The sequence below is a fragment of the Cyanistes caeruleus genome, chromosome 3 (genome assembly GCF_971803275.1).
Source record: "Cyanistes caeruleus chromosome 3, bCyaCae1.hap1.1, whole genome shotgun sequence".
In the NCBI taxonomy this organism is placed as follows: Eukaryota; Metazoa; Chordata; class Aves; order Passeriformes; family Paridae; genus Cyanistes; species Cyanistes caeruleus.
This window is the reverse complement of record NC_141703.1, coordinates 66291023-66315305: the sequence shown is the minus strand read 5'-3', so window position 1 is coordinate 66315305 and position 24283 is coordinate 66291023. Positions and strand designations below refer to the sequence as shown.

Genomic DNA, 24283 nt, shown 5'->3' with positions numbered 1-24283 from the left:
TCTTTCCTTAATAGTATGGATTAACCCCAACACACATAGAGCAAATATATACAACTTTATTCAACACATACAACAACTATTAAAATAATCTGAGTATCCTCTAGGCGCCGGGGGTACTTCTGTATCTCTACTGGAGAGTCTTGACAAAAAGGCTCATTGCCATGAGCATCACTGCAACCAAAGGGCTTGGGAGAACCGATGTTGATTGGACATCACCGCATGGACCACCACCACCACCACTAAGGAAGAACAGTGTCCGAGGGGCGCGGCACGGCCGTGCCCGTGGGGCCGGGGGCAGCGCACCCGAGGAGGCGGCACCTGCCGTCACCGCAGCCCCGGCCGTGCGGCGCCGCCACCCGCCCCGCCCGCAGGGGGCGCCCTGGGGCGACGGGGCGCGGCCGGGCGGGCGCACGGGGGGCTCCACCCCGTCCCTTCCTGGCGAGATCTCCCCGGGCGGGAGGGCGGCGGCCCGCGGCGCACGGGCGGGAGGCGGCGGCCCCGCGCACCTGCTCACCTGTGCCCCGGCCGGCTGGGGGGGCCCGGCCCGGCCACTCCCCCGACGGGCTCGGCGCAGGCGCCCTGGCGGCTACCGCAGGCAGGGGGCGGCAACATGGCGGCGTGAGCGGCGGCGGGTTCGGCTCCACAACAACAGCGGCAGCGGCATCGCTCGCGCCGCCGTCCGCCCCGCGCGCCGCTCGCCCCCGCCGGGCCGCACCGCGCTCGGCGCCGCCCGCGCCCCCGGCCCCGCGGCGGGGAGGCGGCCCCGGCCGGGCAACCCTCGGCTAACGGGGCATCGGCGCCCATAATAATCCCTCATTATAGCGGAGCGGGGGAGCGGCTCCTGGGACGGTGCCGGCGCCTCGGGCCGGCTCCCTGCGGCCCCGCCGGGTGCGACTGCGGTGGATGCGCGGCTCGGCCCGGCCGGGCGGGGAGGCGGCGGCGGCAGGTGCCGGTAACGGCGGGGGGTAAATGGCGAGCGAGAAGCCGGTGTCGGGGCCGGACCCGCAACCCGCGGGACTCATCTCCGTCGGGGCCGGCGGTGGAGGCGGCGGAGGCGGCGGCGGCAGCAGCAGCGTCGCGGTGATGGGGGAGCTGAGGGCGTCGGGCTCCGGGTCCGTGGTGCTCCCAGCGGGGATGATTAACCCGTCGGTGCCGATCCGCAATATCCGGATGAAATTCGCCGTCCTTATCGGACTCATCCAGGTTGGGGAGGTCAGCAACCGGGACATCGTGGAGACGGTGCTGAACCTGGTAAGCGGCCGGGCACCCCGCCCCGGTGACGCCCCGGCGGGCACCGGCCCGCGCAGCCCACCTCCTGCCGGGGCTGCCCCCGCGCCCCACCCGACAGGGACCTGCATCCTCCCAGCCCCGTGTCCCTCCTACGCGTACGGCCCTTCTCCGGCCATCCTTCCTTCCTTCCCAAACTCCTCGCTAATCCCGCGACCTGCTCATCTCCTCGTCCGTCGTGCGTGTGACAAAAGCCCCCTCAGCGCTCCCTAAACTCCAGGCAGGACCCTGCCTAGAACAGACAGGCCACTCTTCCCCTTCCCAGTGCCTCGTCCCGGCCGCCTCCTGCAGGAGTGTAGTGTGTGCAATTTACAGTGTGAAAAATCAGGAGATTAAGTAATTTACAATTTCGTGTTATGGACGTTGCCCTTTAACCTGGTAGCTTCGTCTTGGGAAGAAGAGTGGCATGAATGTAGTATCTGTTTTTAATTGAGAAACGTTTAAGAAACCCAGCCTGAGCTGGTATCTTTTCTTGGCGGCTGAAACATGTGAAGGGTTTAACCCTGTTAGATCAGAGCTAGTTGAGCATTTTATGTAGAGGGAGGGGGAGGAGGGAGATTTTTGCAAGGATTTAATACGCTTTAATATCTGTAATAAAGAGTTAGTTGTATTGCAGTATTGTATTGGGTTGCCCATGTCTTAATAACCTGCCCTGCTTTCCCAGACACATTCTTGTCTGCAAAGTAAGTGTTGTTGCTACTTTGGTCCAAGGTCTGTGCATTGCAAAATACTATTGTACGGAGGTAAATAGCTGAAACAAGGAGAAGATGCTAAAATGTAGCTCCTTAGTCAGCTGCTTACTTCATGGAGTGAAAGAGTTACTGCAGGACTGTATGACTTAATGTTTTTGCGCTACCTACACCAAAGCCTGAGGAACCTACAGAAGCCAAGCGAGTGCATCTAAAAATGAATCACTTTCAATTATGTGCAATTGGGTGCTGTTCCTGAATGCAAGATTTGCTGCAGCAAAGCTTTTGAAGCAGTTCAGTCAATGAAATACCCTCAAATTTTGCACATAGAATAGGATTAGAAAAATGACTGCTCAAAACTGAATGGCAATTAACTGAAACTGCCTTTGTTTCAAATGAGTTTAATGCTTCTAACCTCCAATCGTTTTATACAAAGTCATGTAAATAATACATTTTGTTTCAAACACTTTAAAAAGATGTATTCTTCTGTATCACAGTTATTTGCATTTGACCTAGCACAGACTGAATGGAGAAGCTGCAGCATACAGGGAAGGATGTTATTTGGTCAGATCATTTTAATATTTATGGCTTATCTGAACACACAGGGTTAAAACTGATAGTTCTGTGAATATGCCAAAACAGTTATCCGGTATATTTCCCGTTCCTTTCTACAAGCTGTTTGACAGCTTGAAATGTGACTTGTAAATTTTATTTTTGTTCTTTGTACAAGTATGGTACAAGTCATCATAACTTCATTGGTTTATTACCCATTTCTCTAAAGGTAGCACTCAAAATAAGTTAATGACGTGCACTTACTTTATTAACTGCCTTAGTATAGATCATGACAGATACAAAGATGTTTAATCATTTTCTGGTTTTCTTTCTTCTTTCATTCTTACTGATATTTAAGCTCATTTTAATTCTGGCTGTTAGTGCACCAGCAACTGGATTAACATTGACTTCTTTGCTGGAGAGGTTAAGCATATGTTGTGGTGTATGTGTGGAGGACATCCATTGCTCTATATAAGATAGACCTACTAATCAGTTTCACTTGCTGAAAACATTGTTTATCTTTTAGAATAAACAAAAGAGTGTTTAACACTTCTCTCAGCACTGGGAGACATATAAGAATGTGAAACTGCTTGTGAGTCTGCTGCAGCAGCGTTGCATCCTGGATCAGTCATTACTTAACAGATGGACTCTAATATACAACAGTCAGTACTCCCAAAGCAGAGAGAGGCTGTATTGTATCTGTAATTGTTTTCTACTCAGAGCAGTAGATGTTTCAAAATTATGTGTTTATATTTTAAACTTAACTTCCTCACATGTTAAACAAGCAGTGAATATGGCAGATTCAAAGTAAAGCTGATGGCATTTACCTAAACTATTAAACATTGTCTCCATTAGTATTAAGTATTATTTTAGTAGCAACTTGAAATAAAGTGCAGTTTTCTATTTTAGAAGCATTATTTGGAGGGTAGCTGGGGGCAGAGAGAACTATTTGGCTAGGTAATTTTGTTACTTTGTTTTTCTCCAGTCTTTACTTGTACTACTCCTGAATGACTTTTGATGCAAGTGATTATGAGTGAACAGTGATCTTGTTTTGCTTCATCAGTTGATATGTTAAGTGTCTGAGAGAAATATAGCCTATACTGTGCCATATTGGGTTGCTATAAGCCATTTGGTAATAGCTTTTTTAGTATAAGGATTCTGCATAGCTGAGACATTTTATTATCAGAGAGAATCAGAAGTTAAAGATGGAGATGCTTTTTAAATTTTCTTATCTGAGGTTATTGCTGTCTTTTGTGTAAAGCTTAAATAAGTCTATTTATTCTTCCTGCATCTGCATGGAAGCAGCAGTAAATGTCCAAGACAAAACTTTTTTCTGGTGTGCCCTTGTTACAGAGGTCATCACTCTTCTTTCTTGTTAAGTTGTGCTTTTAGGGTTTCTCTTGAAGAGTTTTTACCTTTAAATTTTTGTTTTGGTGGCCACACACTCTGATCCCTAATGTTGCATTTTGGACTTAACTCATGTTAGTGCTTTCTGATACTGATGGCCATAGTGATTTATTGCATATATGAGGTGAGGAAGCGTATTTTTTACAGTGTTGAAAATCTTTCTGGTCTAATATCTTGTTGGATTTTTAGCTTTGCCAAATTTTGGCAGTGAACTTTCAGTTCAGACAGTGTTTTGTTCTTGGGCATGCCTCCATTGTTTGAGATTAGTTGTTTCTCTTGATGCTTTTCTTAGTGTTTTCTCAGAGCTTGCTGTGTTTAAAGTTCTGTTAAACTGGTGAACTTGTTTAATGTAGTATCACTTCGTACTGTGTTATTTTTCAGTATTTAACATTATAGTAAAATTTGTAATGGAGAGAGGGTTCAGCCTTTTATATGCCAGTGCCTAGGGAGGACTCAGTTATCCTTAGAAAGACCTGCTGATGTTAGTACTGTGAAGGTCAGAAGACCTTACGAATCTATGAGCTGAAGGCTTTTTTAGAATGATTTTTTTAGAATATTGTATTCTTTTTACATTTATGGAAATAAGAGGGAATGCCTCATTGTATCACGTGCATTCTTCTGTGATGGTACTTATTTTGGTTTTGGTCCATGGGTTTAATATGAATTCCCAGCTCAGCATGCTCCCTCTGAGATGTGTGTTCAATGACCCTTGTGTACTGCAAAGCACCAGACTAGAAAGGGCTTTCCTTAAAAACAGTGTAATCCTCTAATTGCTCTAAGGGATTTCTCTTTGGGGATATTTTGACACCAGTTCTATGCTTCTGTTGATGAGGAGGTCTTTCCCCTTTGGACAGCTCTATTAGTTTTCTTAAGGTGCTGACAAGGATGTTTTTATTGCATGGTAGATGTGCTTGTTGCTGTTAGACTGATGTTTATGATAAAATTCTACACCATGTACTCCAGATAATGTGATATTAAAGTGGAAGTGGGTCAGTCTGTCTACCTGTATTCTTCTAATTTGTCTACTTTTGTTTTTCTTATTTCCTAGTGCAAAGTTTCCACATATGGCTTTAATTAATTTTCTTTAATTTACCTTGACTGGTCTTTCCTACCATTATTTTACTGACCTGCTTTCTCAATTCTCTGCTTTTCCAGTATTTTAGTGGTCTTGGAAATTTTTTCTTCAGTGTATATTTTGAACTGATGCTTGATTGGTTGTCTTTGATCAAACACAACTATTTGAGTTGCATTGTTTCTTAGCTTTTAGGGACCTTTCTCTGTTCCAGTTTGAATTTCCTAGCATTTGTGATTTTGGGTTTTATAGTGCTGATTCTATGGCAGTGCACAATCAGCAAGGTGAACAATAAGCTGAATGATACTAAAAAGTTGTGACTGGTGCTGAAACATGCTGCTCGTTTTGCCTGTGCGTCTTGTAGAGATGATGTGATGCAGATTTGAGCAGATTTCAATCTGATACAGGTGTAGCTGACCAGGGTTCTCCTTGTGCAATCTGGAAAGCTTTTATATATGTTTTGTCAGGCTAGAGAGTGCTTGTAAGAAGTAGGTCAAACACCAGGCTTAGTTCAAAAAGTCTTTTTCTGTTCTTGTTGACTGCAGCCCACGCTTCTGCCTAGCTCTTCTCGTTTTCTTGGCTGTTCCATCCTACTTCAGTGTTAGTCACCCATCACAAGAGGTAAGCCGTTTCTTAGTGCTCTGTCACATTGTGTACTCGTAGGAGTGGCATTTGCAGCTTCAGAGCAAATGGGTTGAATTATGTGAGAGATCCTTCTCTCCCTGTGGGCTTTCTGTAGTAGTGGTCATAAGGAAAAATGTAAAGGGAGGCCTGTGTAAGAAAGGTGGTTTTTGGTTTTTTTCCTTTGGTACTTTTCTTCAGAGGTTGGTTGAGGATTTTCCTAAGTTGTAGTTGGCTTTGGTGTTTGAGTTCTTTGAATCAATTTACAGTTTTGGTTGTTTCCCATGGCACAGTTCTACTTTTATGTAGGGAGAAAGAAATACTTTTGTTCATTGGACACTGTTGTAGTCTGAGAAAGTATGGGCCTCCTGAGCTGTAGCTTCTGTCATGCGACTTTCGTTTTTCTTGTGGAACCAGCTTTGCAGGCTTGAAAACCTTATTCCATTTTCTTGGTGAAAGCTTTCTCATTTTGAGTATAATTCTCTGCTGATAGATAGTACTAATCAAAAAAGTGAAGTTTGGGGAAATTTTGAAGTTGGGATTTTTGAGGGGATTTTTTTTTGCTTTATGTGTGAGTTTTGGTTTAGGTAATACTTAACTGAAGGTGGCAGTCCTAGTCCAAGTTACTGTCTGTTCTACTGGCCTGTTGGTATCCTGCTCATCTCTCCAACTAATCTGTGTTTGGACATTGCTGTACAAGCTACCAGAGCCATATCTAAAAAGAATATCTAATGTGAGAGTTTGTCATAACATTCCATGGCCAGCTATTTTAGAGTACTGTAGCTCTTGTTATTTTTTTATATTTTTTATATTCTTCTGTGGAAAACTTAGTTTTGGTTACAGAAAATCTTAAATGATTGAATGTTCTTTTAATTATTTTATTAGAACTGATTTTTTGGGGGCTTTTTTAATCTAATCTTTGATAGTAGATTTTTATGGCTGAAAAGTTTTTTCAGTCCTTTATCAGTCATAAAGCACTAATGGTATCTCAGCAGGTGGCTTGGAATCTGCTGTGGTTCTTGTATGATGGGTTGATACATTTCTATAGGTGATAACTTTTAAAAATCTGTCATGTTGGCATGTAACTGAGTGTTCCTTCATGCTTAACTCTGAATAGCTATTTTCTTCTTAGCTTTACATCTTTATTTTGCTTCTCACTTGTCTTTACAGGACTCAGTTCATGGATTATAAGAGTGATGAATACCTAGAGGCTTTTTTTTTTTGTCACACTGAAATAATAGTTGTGAGACTGGTATTGAAAAAACACCTGCAATCCTTGGTCTTTCCTCCTTATTCCTGAGACCCTACCTGTGTTTTATCCCTTTGCACCAAGCAAAGGGTTAGCACCTTTCTCTATCAAGATGCTATTTTTATGAAATTGTGACCTGATTCCCCATTTAAGCCATGTGTTTTACAAGACTAAGCATTTAGCTGTGTATTCAGTTATACACTAACCTTTCTTTCTGGCCTCCATACTTTCCCCTGTCCCTGCTTTCAGATGAGCACTCAGAGGGGCAGAAGTTGGGGGCTTGGCCCATAACACTGGTCTAAGAAGCTGTGGTGCAGTTTTTTCTTTCATGTTAATGCTTTTCAGTGTGTTTACTCATACATCTCAAATATATTAAACACTTTATATAGTTCATCTTTAAAAAAAAACCCAACCGAAAACTAACACCCAAAACTGCATAATCATCTCTGAATTCCTACCTAAGAATTTGTTCCCCTTTTGCATTGTATGGAATTTAGTCAAAGTGGAGTGAAATCTGTGATTGGGTTAGTACCAATACAGAATCTTTTCTGATAAATGCTGTTCACAGTATTAACAAAATGTTAACTTAAGCTATCTAAGCTATTTTAAATCAACCTCTTAGTCTTACCTGTTCATTATTTGGTTCTGCACCTTTTTAATTTAGTATTTTGTCCTGTCTCAGTAAATCTATTTCAGATTAATTTGTGTTGCTCTTCCATTAGTGTACCCTGTTTTATTGTACTTTACACAGAAGAGTATCAGCTGCCTCATTATATATGCAATGTCCCTGGTGGCGAGAGGATCACTGTAGTAGTGTGTGTTTATGATGATGAAGTTCTATTTATTTTTTAGTGAAATTTGATCATTTGTTACTTTTTTTTTTTATGGAAACACCCCATTGTGGAGCTTTATTAATTCTTGCACAGACAGAATCTTTAAGCTTTTTTTAAGTCTGAATCAAATTTAGAACTTGCTTTTATAATCAGAGGCAGCAGATCTGTTTAAACATCAGTTTTGAATTTGGTGACCTACCTCCCACATCTGTCTTGTAAGAGTTTGGCATAGATGTACTACAATGTACTCCAATGATACAGTATGATGATACATGATCATCAGCATAGAGATAATGAAAAATTTAAAAATATTTTATTTGTGGAGAGTCACATATTGCTTCCTTAATGATAGAAACATCCACTTCAACTATAGGATTAATATGGATTTCATCTATTTGAACTATAACTTCATAACTTCCAGTTTAAGAAGATTGTTAATGACATTAATATCTAAGAGAAGGATTATCTGTTATTTCCAGTAGAGAAGCACCTTGACTTCTGACCAACTAATGATTGCTAAATAATTTTCACATTTTAGCATTTTTTTGTACTTTTGACATAGATGGAAAATAATAACCTTTGGTAATTAAGTAAGTCTAAGTAGTTTTGGTGTTAGTGAGGTTTACACCAGCAATGTCAATTCATTTATTTTAATGCAACCCTATAATATGGCTACCCTGCTTTGCTTTAAAATTGGGTTGCATCACTGAAATTGTTCCAACATGACAATTCAGTGAAAGCTTGTATAAATGTGAGTACTGCTAATGCTGCTCAACAGCTTACAAATGCTTGGCATCTGTCTTTGCAAAATGATGTTTCTTTCACTGCCCTTTTGTTTCACAGTTGAAAGCCTTAACTATGCAGAATAAGTATTAAGTTTTGGAATTAGTTGGAAGTGAGATACAGCAAAATACTCATAAGTGTTGTTATTCATATCATGCTTTTTGTTACCTCATGGCTTTTGTAGTACTGGGACAGTGTAGACAGAAGGATGAAATAATCATTCTTTCAGCAGATTCTTCTAAACCAATGAGGCATTGTAATCAGTTTTATGTGATCTCACTGCTCTTTTTGCTTTATAAGCCTTCATATTCTGTGACAAATACTAAATTACATAAAGTTTTCCAACTTTTATTGAATTTTGATTGCCTGCTTTAAGAGCCACTATAGCAGGTTTGGTTTTTTTAATTTTGTTTCATAAAAAGAAAATAGTTTGAATGCAAACACAAATATGAATTTGAAAACCTATGCTTTGACTGAGAAAGGATCTTATACAAACCTGTGGCAACAGACTCCTACTACAGAGTTGTAGAGAACAATAAAATGTACTTTCATTAAATACAGAATAGTAGCCATGAAATACGCATTCAAGCTAGTAATGAACCAGCTGAAGCCAAGTTGTTTCATATTGCTTATGTCTGACTAGTCTGAGTTTACCCTTAATTTTCAACAATATTTACTGTAGCTTGCTGCATAGCAAAAACAAATAAAAAATAAATTCTTGGTTTAATTGGGAGCAGAAAATCTCCCTATGTCACTGTTAATGTTAAAAAAAAGTAATTAAAAAGAAAGAAAAAATAAAAAAAGATTACTTTGAAATCAGGCTTGCATTCCTGCTTAAAGTCAAATGTATGTTTTTTACACCTGGAAGAACAGAAAAGCTGTCTGCCCCTTCCAATAGGACACACACATCAGAATTGAGCCACACAGCTATGTCAGCTCCAGTTGCATAGCATCCTCATAATGAGAGCAAACCTCAACTTGTAGTTGTGAAAATGCAGGGAGAATGAGCTTCCTGTGAGTCTGGAGTATGGACTTGGGGATTCAGCATCTTTGCAAAAGGACATTAACTGCATTTGTTTAATTGCAGGAACTGGAATGTTGAGAGGATGGGTAAAGAGTTTATGCCTGTAAAGAGAAGAAAGCCTATTTTATAAGGAAAAAAATAAGCTTCATCACTCTTCAAATCATAATTCTTATGTCAATAATGAAACTTAATGAGGGGCATCTGAAAGCTGCATCTTTGGCTATGTTAAGTTACGGAATAAGGAAGAAGGTAAAGAACCTTCCTAAGTGCTGTGGTACACTTTCAAGTCTGGTGGCTTTTACTGTTTTCTTGTGAGTTTGAGAGCTCAAATAAAAGCTCAGCACCCTCTCTTTCCCTTCTGTTGTTCCAGAGAAATAAATTACCTGTTTTTATAAATGGCAAGGTGTGTGCAGTATTTATGAGTCATATCTGTGACTGATGGCTTCTTGGCTGTTAATATTCATCTACTGAATAGCTGAAACTTAGGGAAACATTGGTGTAAGGCTGCATTGGATTGAATAAGGTGTTCCAAGCAATATGCTTAGGAGATGGGAGTTATTTCATTCCTATGTTTCCCCTCAAGAGACTTGTGGAGCCCTTGGCCCATATTTTAGTTTTTGGGGTTCTGAAAATCTTCTTTTCTGCTGCTTCTGTATCTTCAGCTATGGCATACATACCTTCAAAGAACTTGCAGAAGTCTGTCTTTGTTTTGTTTTGTTCTACATAGCTTATTAAGTGATTTGAAAGACTTCCTCACTCTATTTCTCATGGAAATGTTGCGGTCTCCATTGCATCTTTTGATACCTTAGAGAGCACTTTGTGAATGCAGAAGTAAACTTACAAGACCTTGTTAAGAGTTCAGTCTACTATCCAAGGGTGAAGTGAATTGAGTCCATCTGAAAATAAACCTTATCATGCTATCCTGGGCTCATAGACACCACTGAGATGGGTCTGGCACCCTTATGTGTACTCCCTGCCCACCCTACCCCCCCCTACAAATACACATTTCTAAGATCTCTTCAAACCTTCTCTTCTTAAGGCTAAATAATCCCTCTTCAGGGATATAAGAGATAAGGCTCTCTTCAGCCTTTCTTTGTATGTCAGATGTTCCAATCCCTTAATCATTCACACATTTAGATCTTTATTCTCCTTGTGTAGATAAGAAAAAGTGGGAGGTGGAGTCTGAGAAGCCTTTTAATTATAGCAATCCTCTTCCTCATCTCCCAGTATGAGCTGCAGTATCTACCACAAATAATCCAATGTAGCAATGCCTAGCTCAGCAAAGGACAATTTGCACCACATGCAGCCAAGGAAGAAAACAGACCTTGGTGAGCCACAGCAGTGTGCATTTGCTTTTCATCTGTTGTGCCTGCTTGTTAATAGATAGTCTTGGATGAAACACAAACCCAAGTCTGTCTGTTAGTTCTGCAAATCACCGTTATGGTTGTATGTAAGCTTATTTCTTGGATTTCAGAAATATAAAATGTAGCTACATTTAATATTTTGCTGAGAAAGTACGAAGATAATGGCATAATCCTGAGTTAATGAAACTTTGTGGCTCTTTACGTATACTATAAATACTGCCTTATTCAACAAATTAGCATGAAATGAAATTCAACTAGAAGAGCTGTTAGCAGTTTTCAAAGCTGTAGATGCTTGATGTTAGAAGGAAAAATAGAAATACAAAATTCAGTATAGAACCAAGGCTGTTGAAACTCTAGAATGGGTTTGTTGAAAATAATAGATTCATGACTATATATAGTCTAAGATTTATATATTAAATATTGAATAGCACTTCATGTGCATATAACTGTATGCAACTTAGAAACTGTAATATATGAAACAAAGATGATTGTGTAACAAAATTTTTATAGTTCATGTTTCGTTTCAAGCATTTATTCAAAGTAACTTATAATGTACAGTAATAAACACATTGTAACTAGAACAATGTGTAGGCTTAGTCACTGAGAGGTAGTCAGTCTTTCATACTTGATCCAGTACAGTATTTGACATTTTTAAACATAGTGTTCAGTGAATAGGAGCTGATGCAGTCTTTAAAATGGGTAGTTGTTCAGTGAAGTTGATAATTGCAGGTATTTTCTAAAACCCAGAAACAGGTTATTCCCAGTGCTCACAATTGCAATTATTTCCCGTATTATTAGTGTAGGGCTTTTTTATACTTTCATGGCCAGATTGGATGGGGCTTGAACAACCTACTGGAAGATGTGTTTTCCCATGGTAGGGCGATTGGAATTAGATGATCCTCAAGGTCTCTTCAAACCCAGACTGTTCTGTAGTTCTGTGATGCTTCTATAACAGGGGAAAGTGAACTATAGTAAAATAGTTTGTTTGTTTGCAATTTTTTCCTTAGTAAAATGTGATTGAATTCCATTGAGTTCTCTATTAATTCTGTTTGTTCTTTATTGAGAACAAATTTGCATCTACCCACTCAGTTGCATGTCCTGTCTTAGTTAAAAAAGTAGTTTTCAAGTCTGTAATCCATTTTGTCACTTGTAGTTTAAACTTTCCTTTTTTCAGAAACCCAATAGTTCAAACTAATACAAATATGTTTATAATGTATTAAGAGCCTTTAGTGTACCTAAGCACCTAATCAAGAAGGATGGGAAAGGGGGAAGCAGAAGTTTCAGCTGAGTGAGGCTGATTTTAGGCTGTTGAAGGTGATATTTTTTTCCAGCTGAGTCATAAAAAAAAACCAAAACAGAAATGTATCAAACTTAGCAAAATTGTTAGTTGTTTAGATGGTACCGTTAAAGGGAAGATGTACATTAAAAAATAAAAACCTGATAAAAACATGATGATAATAAAAACATGATGGGAAAATCCTGAGTACAACAGGTTACAGGTTACAACTTCTTTCAGTGATGCAGTGTCTGTCTAGATTTACAGAGACCTTGAAATGACTTGTTACATGATGTTTTATTAATTTTTGAGGTGTCTGAGGGAATTATCACCATCTGTTAATACAAGAGTCTAAACTGGCATGTGGATTTCAAAGTGCTTTGTGTTGAAATTTTTAAAGTAAGAAATAGTCTCTTAAAATTAAATGCAGTTAAGAGATTTCAGAGTGTAGATAGAGAACACCTTTAATAGTCTAGATTTAAGCTGTTGGATCATTTGTCACAGCTTTCGTTTGTGGTCCTAGCCTGAAGTTAGGATGGCTGCAAGTACTTGTATTGCAGTTTTCCTCATGCAGGATTTAGGACATAACTGTCTTTTCAGCTTGCTTTAAGTTCACAGAGCTATGTTTTATCCAGGAGTTACTCCACTCTGAAAAGAAAGCAGCATATATATTGTATTTTATTCTGTCTGAGATCATTGCTACATTGTGTCTTGTACCAGAAATCTGGTATATCCAGAAGTGCAGAAGAAACAGTAAAAGTCTTCAAGTGTCATTACAATCTAAATCCTTTCTGGAGGTCAGGGAAATCTTGGAAACACCTTGTTTAAATTATTACTTCAAAATTCCTCTCTCATATGATCCTTGTGGAGTTGTAGTAGATTTTAAGCTTCCCTTAGTAAGAAGCTGATGAAGCAACCTAAACGTGTTTGAGGATAAGCACTGGGTTGTTTTTGCTTAGGCAGGCCATCTGAAATGTCCATGTATGTTTGTTGCATTAGTTTTTGAAAAGCCACGGATTTAAAAATTTTCTTATGTTTGCATTCTGTAGAGCATGAGTGGTTGAGGAGACCACATACTTCATACTACAAGCAGGATATGGCCTAGCTGCAGCTGTCAGTACAGCCAACGTGAATTTTGATTTAAAATTCCTTTAAGAAATCCTGAAGATTGCCTGAGAGATAGGGAGATTTGTGGTCTGAAAGCAATCCTAACTTAAGAAAAACTCTTTGGCATTTCTGTTTATTTAGAAAATGGAAATCCAGCTAAACAGTCTATACTTAGTGTAGCAAAATGAGATCTTTAAAACACCATAATTAAAGGCTACTCGAGCATTATTAAAAATTAATACAGCCAAGAGAGTTATTGAGAAAAGTGGCATTTAGCAGTAATTGTTAATACATTTTGGTACTGCTGTATGGTAAGAAGCTTCCAGCTTCATAGTTTGTGTTCTGTTTCCCTTGTAGTATTTTTCATAATTTTTCAATGGTCTTTTTCTTCTCATATATTTTTAAGAATAACCATTCTAGGTCAATAGGTTTGTAAAAGCAAAGACCTGCCCGAAGTCTTTTATTGTATAAGTATCAAAATAAGCTGTAGAACAAAAATACTTTAAGTAATAAAACTGATCTTTGGGGAATAAAATTTCATATTAAAAAACTGTATTATGATGCTTCATGGGGATAATGTCTGGGATAATGCTCAGTTTTTGAGGGTGTGGGTTTTGGGGATTGGAATGGATAATCCTGGTCTCAGAGGATGTAGTGGGTTTATGTGTCCAGGCTTTGGTACTGAAGGGGCTACAGGGGTGGTTTCTGTGAGAATGTGCCAGAAGCTTCTCCTGTGTCTGATAGAGCCAGTGCCAGCCAGCTCCAAGACAAACCCATCAGCAATGGTGGCAGTGACTGGGCAACAGATTTAAAAAGAAGTTACTTCAGAGGAGCAATTGCAGCTGGAGAGAGGAGTGAAAATATGTGAGGAGAACAGCCAAGTACACAGCAAGGTTTGACCAAAGAGAGGGAGGAGGTTGTCCAGCTGCTGGAGCAGACATTCCCCTGCAGCCTGTCGTGCAGCCTGTGGTGTGACAGCTGTTCTTCTACAGCCCATGGACGTCTGTGAGGGGTCAGAGATCCACCTGAAGCCTGTGGTGACCAGGAAGCAGAAGGATGCCCAAAGAGGGAGTGGCCCCATGGAGAGCCTGTGGTGGAGCAGGTTTTTTGGCAGAACTTGGGACCTCATGGAGAACCCATTCTGGAGCAGTCTATTCCTGAAGGACTGCACCCTATGGAAGGGACCCATGCTGGAGCAGTTTGTGTAAGAACTGTAGCTTGTGGAAGGGACCCATGTTGGAGAAGACCACAGAGGAATGTGTCCCATGGGAGAGGCACTATGCTGGAGCCTGGGAAGAGAACAAGGAGAAAGAAGTGATGGAGAGAATATGAAACAGACAAATGACAGCCCCTGTTTCTTGACCCTCTTTGTCATTTGGGGGAGGAGGGAGAGCATTTGGGAGTGAAGTTGAGCTTGGGAAAAAGGGAGAGGGATGGAGGAAGTGTTTTAAGGTTTGAATTTATTTATAATTTTCTTACTCTTGATTTTTAATAAATTTGTTTCCTCAAGTCATGTGTGCTTTTCCCATGATATTAATTGCTGAGTGATCTCTCTTCTTGCTCTTATCTTGACCCATGAGCCTTTTGTTGTATTTTTCTCCCCCTGTGCAGCCAAAGAGAGCAGTGATGGAGTGGCTTGGTATAAGCCACTAGGTATAAGGAGACTGTAAACCTGTAGCTTAAATACTTTCATTTGTAGTTGTAAACAGAATTAAGGTTCTACACAGGGATTGATCGTTATACACTGCTATTAAATTGTCTGTATTTCAACAAACAGCTGCTTTTCAGCTTTTGAAATGTGGACATTCCTAATTGCATTGACATTTGCAGTGGTGAGGTATAATTAAAAAAGGTGATTGATACTTTTGAGTGATGAATAAGGCTTATGCCTAGTGGTTGTCCTAGGTGCATAGGTGATACCTCCAATAGAATCTGATTAGTTATGTGAACCACCAGTGGCATGTGGCTCTTTAGTAAATCCACTGCTACCTCTGACAACTGTTCTTGTTTGACAGAGATGAATCAGCCTGTTCTCTTATGCTGATTGCTGTATGTCTCTCTTCATACATGTGAAGCTATTAAAAGACTTCTTGGAGGACAGTGATAATAGTAAACGGTTTGTATTAAATTAAATTTTGTCACTAATTCCACATTCCACTCCATGTGATATGGATGAAAGTGCTTACATTTACTCTATAGATTTTATTTAAACATCTTGGGATTATTTCTTACTAACTAGCACCCCTTGTATGAAACACCTGCTGGAAACGCTAGCCCAGCTTTCACACAGAAGTCTCAGAATGTGCATCTTGTAGGATTTGTATCTTGTAGCTACAGTGTGCTTTTAAAGACCCTAGGTGAACAGAAAGAAAACTGTATAACTTGTTCTCATTATGACAAGTTCATAGTGGGTGACAAATTTAACCCTGACTTGTAATATTACAATTAAGTGTGTTAAAGAGGAAATTAAATGTATTCTTTTTCAAGCCTTACCAGGCAGCAACTGCTATTTAAAATTGTCTTGTATAGCAGAAAACTGTCATTTATTTGCTATGGTGATAGACTAGTAAGTTTAATTTAAATTAAAGAAATGGATGGGAATTTTTTAAGTTTGATGGTTCTGGCTATATTCAAAATGCACTCAACTAATTTAAAGTTAAGCATTACACTGCCATGGCATAGTTACTGGGGGATTTCTGTTTTAAAGAGGAAGCCTGAAAGATTTTTATTTTTTCATGGAAGAAAAGATCAGGGTCATATTTGAATGCCTCCCTTCTTATCACTGTCAAATAGTATTTTCTGTTTTGGTTAACTGCCAAGAGTCTAGTATATATGTGTGTGTGTGTGTTCTACCCAGAAACGTTTGATTGTCTTCATCCATATTTGGTAGTTATACCATGGATGCTTACATAATACTTTCTTTGTGTAGGTGAGATTAACATTGTTTAATTTTGTGTGGTTTTAATTTTTAATTGTGTGCTTTTAAAATTGCAAAGCCATTCCTTTTCCTTTGTCCAGGACCAGTTAAGTCACAGATGTCTGGCACATTTAATTGCAAACTACCATTGAACTGCGCACACACAGTTTAGTTGGACCATATTTTCTATTTTAAAAATTCATGTCAAAAATGAAAGAAAATGGAGTGTCTAGTGAGCATCAGTAAATTATAAATGTAAATATGAGTATTTGGAGGCAGTTCTAGGGTATGAATAAACTATTAATGTAGATGTTATTACCCAGTTTTGAATCACAGGATTCTGAAGTCTTAAGAGATAAGCTACAAGCATTGGTTAAAATGATTTTAAAAAATAGCTTTGGATCAATTACAGAATGGTAAATCATGGCTCACAGAACAATTTGAAATGGAAGGCCTCTTATAATTGGTGGTCAAAACTCAGGAAGCATGTATTCAGCTGTAGGCTCTGGGGGAGGGCATGATGGAACACATGCAGATCTAGTTTAATGCCTTCCAAGTACAGGGGTTTTCTTTTGTTTTTTTGTTCACATACTTTAAAAGATTTGGATTTACTTTCAAGAATGTGAGGAGGTTGCTTGTTTTTAAAAATGTTGCATTATTTGGTCTCTTGTTTTCAACAAGTGGTTCTTCGTGGTTGGCTGTGTTGGTGACATTACTTACAGGTGGAGAAAATTTGCTCCTTTGAGAGGAAGGAGCTCTACAGAACTGGTTACAGTCAAAATATATAAAAAAGCTACATATCTGTCCTAAATAAGATTAAACTGGATAAAAAAGTGGATATGTCTGTTTAGTCAAGCACTGTTAGTTGTTCTAGATGTTTACTGGCCAGTGATTCCTTTATCATTGTTCACCTAGTTGGACTTTACTTTCTTTAGAGTGGAAATTTGAAATAGTTCACTTTTTAAGTCCCATCCCATCTTCACTGTTTAAATAAGATATAATTTTTAAATCTCCTTTTGATCTTCAGTAGTAATAGTCAGTATAATCCTTATAAATGTATCAAATAGTGGTTTATGACTTTGCTTGCAAATTAAGTAAAAATTGAATTGTCATGAAAAACAAGTATTGAAGATGCATTGCAATAACTCTTTGTGGACTATGGGGTAGATATTAGCAAGGGAAACAGAAACTAAGTATCTGATACAAGCTTTCAGTCCTATTTTATTTTTGTCTTTGTAGACCCATTCAATTCAGTTTCCATAGCTTCACTCTTACAGTTTATCAGTAGTTAAAATTATTTTTTCTCAAAATTCTGCTTTTAAATCATTCTTGAAAGTTGTTATCATTGCTTATTGAATGAAAGCAAGGCTACTGTAGTCTTTTATCTTGAGTAAACATTACATTATTCTGTACTTAAATTTTCATGAGTGTCAAAGCTGTATCTGTTCTTACAGGATTTTGTGATAATTGTTTGGTTGGATTTTTTTCTTAATGGATTTAAAGTGAAAAATATGCAACCATTTCTAACTGTGCATCCCTTAAAATAAAAACTATACTTTTCAAATAATCTCAGCAATATCAGAAACATTAAGTATTTCTTCTGGCTGGAATATTTCAGCAGAATATTCTTTCATGAAAATCATCGATATGCTTACGTTGATTTTACTGAACGACTTGTCATATAGAACAGTGAAAAATCAGTTTCAGGATTGTGGGCTGATTTTGTTCTTTGTTTGATTTTTGTTTTAATTTCCTTAAAATAAATATTCTTATGAAAGTGGTAATGGCAAACTAAAAAAACTCAAAAATTGCAAACGCTAACAGGTAATGAAACAATCTCACTTGACTGGAAATCAAGTAATTATTTTTAAACTACTTTTAAATTAACTTTCTTTGAACTAAAATTTAAAGCCAGTTGTTGGTACAGTGGGTTAATAACGGGGTATCAGGAAGTCTCAGCTCTATTTATGGTCTATTGAAGTTTCCTTTTCATATGGCTTTGGAATCGGCCTTTAAAGGAGGAAGGGGATTTGGAGGTGTTGGACAATAAGCTTGCTATGTCCCAGCAAAATGCTCTTACAGTCCAGAACAGCCATATCCTGGGCTACATTACAAGGAGTGTGGCCAGCAGGTCAATTCCTCTCTACTCTACTCTCATGAAACCCTTCCAGAAATACTGGGGCCTCCAGCATAAGGAAGATGGAAATCTGTTGGAGCAAGACCACAGGAGGGACATGAAGATGATTGGGGGCTGGAGCATTTCTCCTGTGAGGGCAGGCTGAGAGAGCTGGATTTGTTCAGCCAGGAGAAGAGAAGGCTCCAGGGTGATCTCAGCAGCCTTCCTGACACTAAACGGAGCTTACAGGAGAGCTGGAGAGAAGCTTCTTACAAGGGCATGGACAAGGAGCAATGATTTAATTAGATATTATGCAGAAAGTCTTTACTATGATGCTAATGAGATACTGAAACAGGTTGCCCAGAGAAGCTGTGGATGTCACATCACTGGAAGAGTTGCAGGCCAGGTTGTGTGGGCCTTTGAGCAGGCTGGTCTAGTGGAAGATGTCCCTGCTTATGGCACACAGGGATTGAACTTGATAATCTTTCAAGGTATCTTCCAAACCAAACCATTCCATATTTATATGAGCACTCCAGCAGATGAGAAATGGATATTTAATTTGCTGAGAGGCTATAAATAGAAGCTGCAGTCTGTCCTTCATGTCCCTCTTGAGAATCTGTTTCTCTGGGATCAGTTTTTTGTTGAGAGCTCAAGTGGAGTATGCAGTCAGTCTACTTGAGGACCTTAGTTAGTGATCTCTTTTACATTTTTTCCCAGTTCCTTGGTGAGTGAGATTTAAATGTAGTTGAAGTAGGTAGTGGAGGAGAGGAATACCTGTGACCCTGTGTAGGACTGTGTAGGGAAGTGCGTTATTGTTGTTTCAGTCAGTTAAGCCTATTAGCTAGGATTTATAAATACTAGATTTACAAATCTAGAATCCTACATTTTGGGTATTTCTGAAGTACCTGCTCAGTCATGAGATGAAGGGCTATCTTTAATCTGAGCCTCATATTTCTTGTAAAATGCAGTTTATGTGCTAGTTACCTTCCTTTCCTGAACTTGCTCAAAGTCTGGAAGGGTTGCATGAGTTCCAGATTCAAGCATGAGTTGTGTTTGTAGGTGATGGTTGTCATCAGATTGAGATTCTTCTTCAGCTGTGAACTGCATTAAGGTTGGCTGTGTTGAAGCTTTTCAACATGAGCTCTGTCTTGATCTGCTGTGTTCTCTCTTTCTCCACACTCCTTCCATGCCAGCATAGTAAGTTGCTTGTGTTTTCAAGTAGGTTGTACCTCCATGGGATCTGAACTTCACAGTAGATTGTTGCCAATCCATTTTTTGTTTCACCTTTTCAGAGAACTGCTGTCTCCACTGGAAAAAACCCTAGCTTTAATGGTAGGTTACTCTTAAGCTGGCTTTTTCTCTAGTAAGAATGGAAGATCAGATCACTCATTCACAGTGGGGGTCATGACTGAATTTCTCCCCAGATGAGTTTAATTCATTTCTGTTTTGTTCACTGCCTGTCAGAGGCATTCATCTGTATTCTAAATCTGAGGAAAATACCTTCTTGTTAGGACAAACTAATGTATTGAAATTATCATGTATTTTTAAAGATGCAGCTGTATTTATTTAGAAGATACCAAAATTGTGTTCTGTTGTGTCAAGACTTCATACAAAGCCATGAAAATGGATTCTATTCAAAGTTGTAAAATTTTCCTTATTGGACATCAAAAGGTTGCCTGGAGGTTTTTTATCTTTTCTATCAGGCTGTGTGTAGTCAAAAAATACCCGATAACAATGCTTTTTTTGAAAAAGCAGTTTTACTTTTTGCATGCATCCTAAAAGATACTTCCAGTGAAATCATGTGATACTGCACAAGGATTGCTATTTCACTTGGTACAAACTCTTGTTTGTACTTTACAGATTTAAAAATAAATAATTAAGACTTACAAAAAGTTATTCCTTTGAATATCTTAGTATATGACTGTCAAGCTGGAAAATTCAAATTTTGTTCTATGAAACTTCCAGCATGACAAGACCCAAGATATTTTACAGAATTAATTTTAATTTTTAATTTTTTTTTTCATTTTGCTGAATTAATTTAGTGCATTGGCTAGTGCAGATGAGCTGTTGGAAACCCAGTGATGTGAAACTATTAGTGGAAGAGTGCTGGACATGACAGGATCCTACAAGTCTTTGTTGATACTTAGCTATGGCTAGGCTTTGATTGCTTCTTTGAAATGGAGTGGTCTTGTTTTTCAGATAACCTGTATCAGAAAGAGAAAAGATCCCACATCAGCTATTAGTGCTGGTACCAGGGACTCAGAATACCACCACAAGTGTCCACATGGTTTGAATTTTAGAGGAAGTTAGTTCAGATTAATTTTAGCCTAGTCCTGTTAGCAACTAAAACATATTGTTGAAGATCTGGAGTTCTTCAACTTGATTTTTGTGACTACTCCTAGAGAGCATCTTTTATTTTAGTCATCTAAAATATAATTTGGACACTCCAAGTTCACATTGTGATATGAAGATGAAGGCAGCTTAATAAAGCAAAGGCTGCATGTAGAAAGAAAGGAAAATAGAAAATTTATTCTCTCCTTCCTATCAGCAGGCAATGTCCTGCCACTTCTTGGGAGCAGCACATATGGCAGTGGCTCTGGAAGGCAAACATCATTATAACAAAGACCTCCCTCTTCCTTTCTTGTAGCTTTTATTGCTGAACTGTTGTCATATGTCATGGAATATCTCTTTGGACAGTTTGGGTCATGCTGTCCTGACTGTCCTGTCCCAAGATCTTGCCTATCCCCAGCCCACTGGCTGTTGGGGTGGTGAGAGGGGACAATGTTGGAGAGACAATCTTGATGCTGTGCCAGCTCTGCCCAGCAGTAGCGAAAACACTTATTGTCAGCACCTTTGTAGCTACAAATATGGAGTACAGCACTCTGAGGGCTGCTAAGAGAAAAATTAATTTGCTCTCAGCCAGACCAAAGCCATCATTTTATATCACAGAATAGTTAATTTTGGAAGAGACCACTGGAGGTCACCTCATCCAGCCCCCCAGCTCTGGCAGGGTCCCCTTGAGCATGTTAATCAGGATTGTGTCCACGTGGCTTTTGAATACCTCCAGGGAAGGAGACTCCACAGCCTCTCTGTGCAGCCTGTTCCAGTGCTCTGCCACCCTCACAGGAGTTTCATTCTCATGTTCAGGTAGAACTCTGTGTGTTTCAGTTTTTTTGTCTGTTGTGTCATCACACACATGTAACTTCACGCGCATGGCCTTCTGTAGTCTTCCTCAGGAAGTGCTGACTGTGACTCCTCTCTGAAGTAAGGTTCTGTTCATGTGAGTGTGCTTTGCTATGCATTTAAACCCATGCATTAGAGTCTGCTACAAGAAAATAAATGGTAGGAAATCGGTGCTGCCTTTACCAAATGAAGTTTGTATGTGCTCTGCAAAACTGAGTAGCCTGAGTCTGTCAGTACAGCTGTTAATTCCTCAACAGAGTGCCTCTTTTCACTGCAGATCTTACTTTGTTATTTCGAGACTGTAAGCATTTCCTTTCACCTGACAATCCTAATTTTTTTCATCAAAAAATACTAGCTTAGAACTCACTGTTTATGCCAAAGTGCACTAAAGATTCATCTAACCCACTGCACTATTTTTCAAGAGTGGGTGCATTGATAAGAGTTAAAGAGCAGGGAGAGCTTGTAATAAAGACCTTTTCAATTGCTGCTCTAGCCACTAGCAAAACATGGCTCTGAGACTTTTTATTGGTCACCTTTGCACAGGCATTGGTTGATGCATTTCTTCTTTCTTCCTTTATTTAATTTTTTTTCTGCTTTGGAACATATATGTGTTAGCCTGTATAAAATATATTTAACATGTTTTTAGTGGGAAGAAATTACAAACGTGCTTGTGTTGCATTTGTTTTAAAACCTACCTTCTCCACTTTAATGTGATATGCCTTAGCTCTTCAGTTTCAAGAGCTATTGATTTTTTGATTGTACTACCCATTATTTTAGACTCTTTCATTTTCTTTTCCTCAGATGCCTCCTTCTAGCCAAGGAGTCCTGATTTTGTTAGATCTTCTAGTAGACTACTCCGTATTTAAGCAGAAAAACAAAATGGTGAATTGAAAAATGTTTTACATCCAGCATTTTGGTTCTTAACTGGAGTGAAAAGTGTTTTCTAGAATTACGCCTTTCAGTCTTAGCTACTGTTGGGATTTTGGGTTTCTTATTCATGAGCTTTCTGGAACAGGCTGAAGTCATAATCATTGAGTTTTAAATCCCCTAGTTTTGAAAGCATACTGTTTGGTCCTGTGAGTTGTGATTCCCTCCCCCTGCTTCCTTCTTAAGTGTGTGATACATGGAACAAAACCTTGTATGTCTGGTTTACTTTTTCCTTCTGCCTTACTGGGCCTTGCAGCCCTGCTGACACTGGATAGATCTCTTTGTCAAAAATGATTGCAGTAATGATGTAGGGATGCAAGAGAGAGTATTTTACTAGAACTAAATTTTATGACTGATCATTTTTTTCAGTAGAAAGAGAATCCTGTGGAGTTTGCAAAGGCCATTACTAAAATTAGATTGGAAGACTTGCACAAGCCTGATGTCGATGGCATTGGTTGCTTACAGGTAGCTGAGATTGTAGCTACAGTGACATCCCCGGAATCTAATAGTGGTACTACATTAATTCTTTTGGCTGGATTTAGCTACCTGTAACTTTGTTACCATTACATTGTTTATCAGATGTTACTGAACTTCAGTGATTTATCAGAAGTTTTTTATTTAAGTGGAATTCTTTTCCTGATGTTTGTGTAGCAATCACTATTAGAAAGTAAGATAGATGTAACTCCTTTCTTGGCCTTGTACAGGGCATGAGAATCTCTATACTCAATTACCACTTCACAGTAGGCTTATTTTTTTATTCTGAAAGTTAAAATACTTTAAATGTTAGATTGCCTATTCTTTTCTATGACTGTGTCGTAAGGACATTTGGAAACACAAAGCTACTAATGTGTTGTTTCTGGTATTTTTAAACAACATCTCAAGATGCTGCTATTTTTTCATATTCTCTTGGTTTGTGGCAGGAGGAGAAGTACAGGTTTTTTTTGCCTAGGTATGTCAGATTCCCAGGTTTTAATGGTTCAACCTTGAGTGTAGTCAAAATGTGGCCGTTTTTCAGTGTGTTCAGTTTGCATGTGGGTCTGGTCAGATGATTGTGAAAGTCTTCACTGGTTTAGCTTCTCCTAATTTGGGGAACTTTTTTCAATCTTTTTGGTTCAATTGTTTGTAATAGCCTAACCTGCATTTATGAATCGCTTTGAAAATTTACTGGTTTTTTCACACTTTTAGACTAATCCTGCTACTAAGCAGTGTGTTAACATAGGTCTTAAGTGATCAGTGCTCACAGTGATGTCACCAATTAAGATGGATTTAGATTGCACCACGTGACAGAATGGGGAAATGCCATAGTTTTCTGTGTTTCAGCAAAACCTAAATGAAGCAAAGTAAAAAAACAAAACTACCATCCTGTAAAAGAGAAGATGGCATCTCTTGTCCTGTGATCAAAGCACTCTGCTGAAGGACTGTGGAAAGAGTAATTAAAGATACTTTGGAGTAGCTCATCTTTTCCTGAAGCTGAGTCATATACCTGTTACCAGATTGTGAGATTGTGTAGTTTGAAGCATATCAAGCCACATCATGGATTCTCTGACAGCCCTTATACTGAGACTCTGATAACTTGAAATGTGTCATCAGGGGATGATAAAATGAAGTTGGAGTTGGTGACGATTAGAGTATGTAATAGATACCACATCTGAGGCTGTCATCTCTATAGATGTATTTTATAGCTTTTCAGAGGGCAAGAGATGGAGAAGGACTCTCATATAGACGGGAAAATGCATGAGTTAGAATCTTTCAGTTGACCTTAGAAAAGCTTTTTTTTCCATTTCCCTTGTCGCAAGAGATTAGTCATTTATTTAGGAACCAAATTAGATCTCTTCAATTTGGTGATGCACATATTTTCCTAATCAACTAGTGATTA

At 39.1% G+C, this 24283-nt stretch overlaps 1 protein-coding gene across 19 annotated transcripts in view; it reads left to right on the top strand.

Annotated features, from left to right (window-relative positions):
- Nucleotides 1-882: 882 nt before the first annotated feature.
- The window catches only part of NBEA (neurobeachin), a 460255-nt gene continuing 436854 nt past the window's right edge, over nt 883-24283 (top strand). For all 19 annotated transcript variants that reach the window (XM_086881592.1, XM_086881590.1, XM_086881589.1 and 16 more), the window contains exon 1: nt 883-1251. In XM_086881592.1, the coding sequence (XP_086737718.1) occupies nt 970-1251 (282 nt within the window). In that variant the 5' untranslated portion in view covers nt 883-969. The remainder of the gene's footprint in view (nt 1252-24283) is intronic.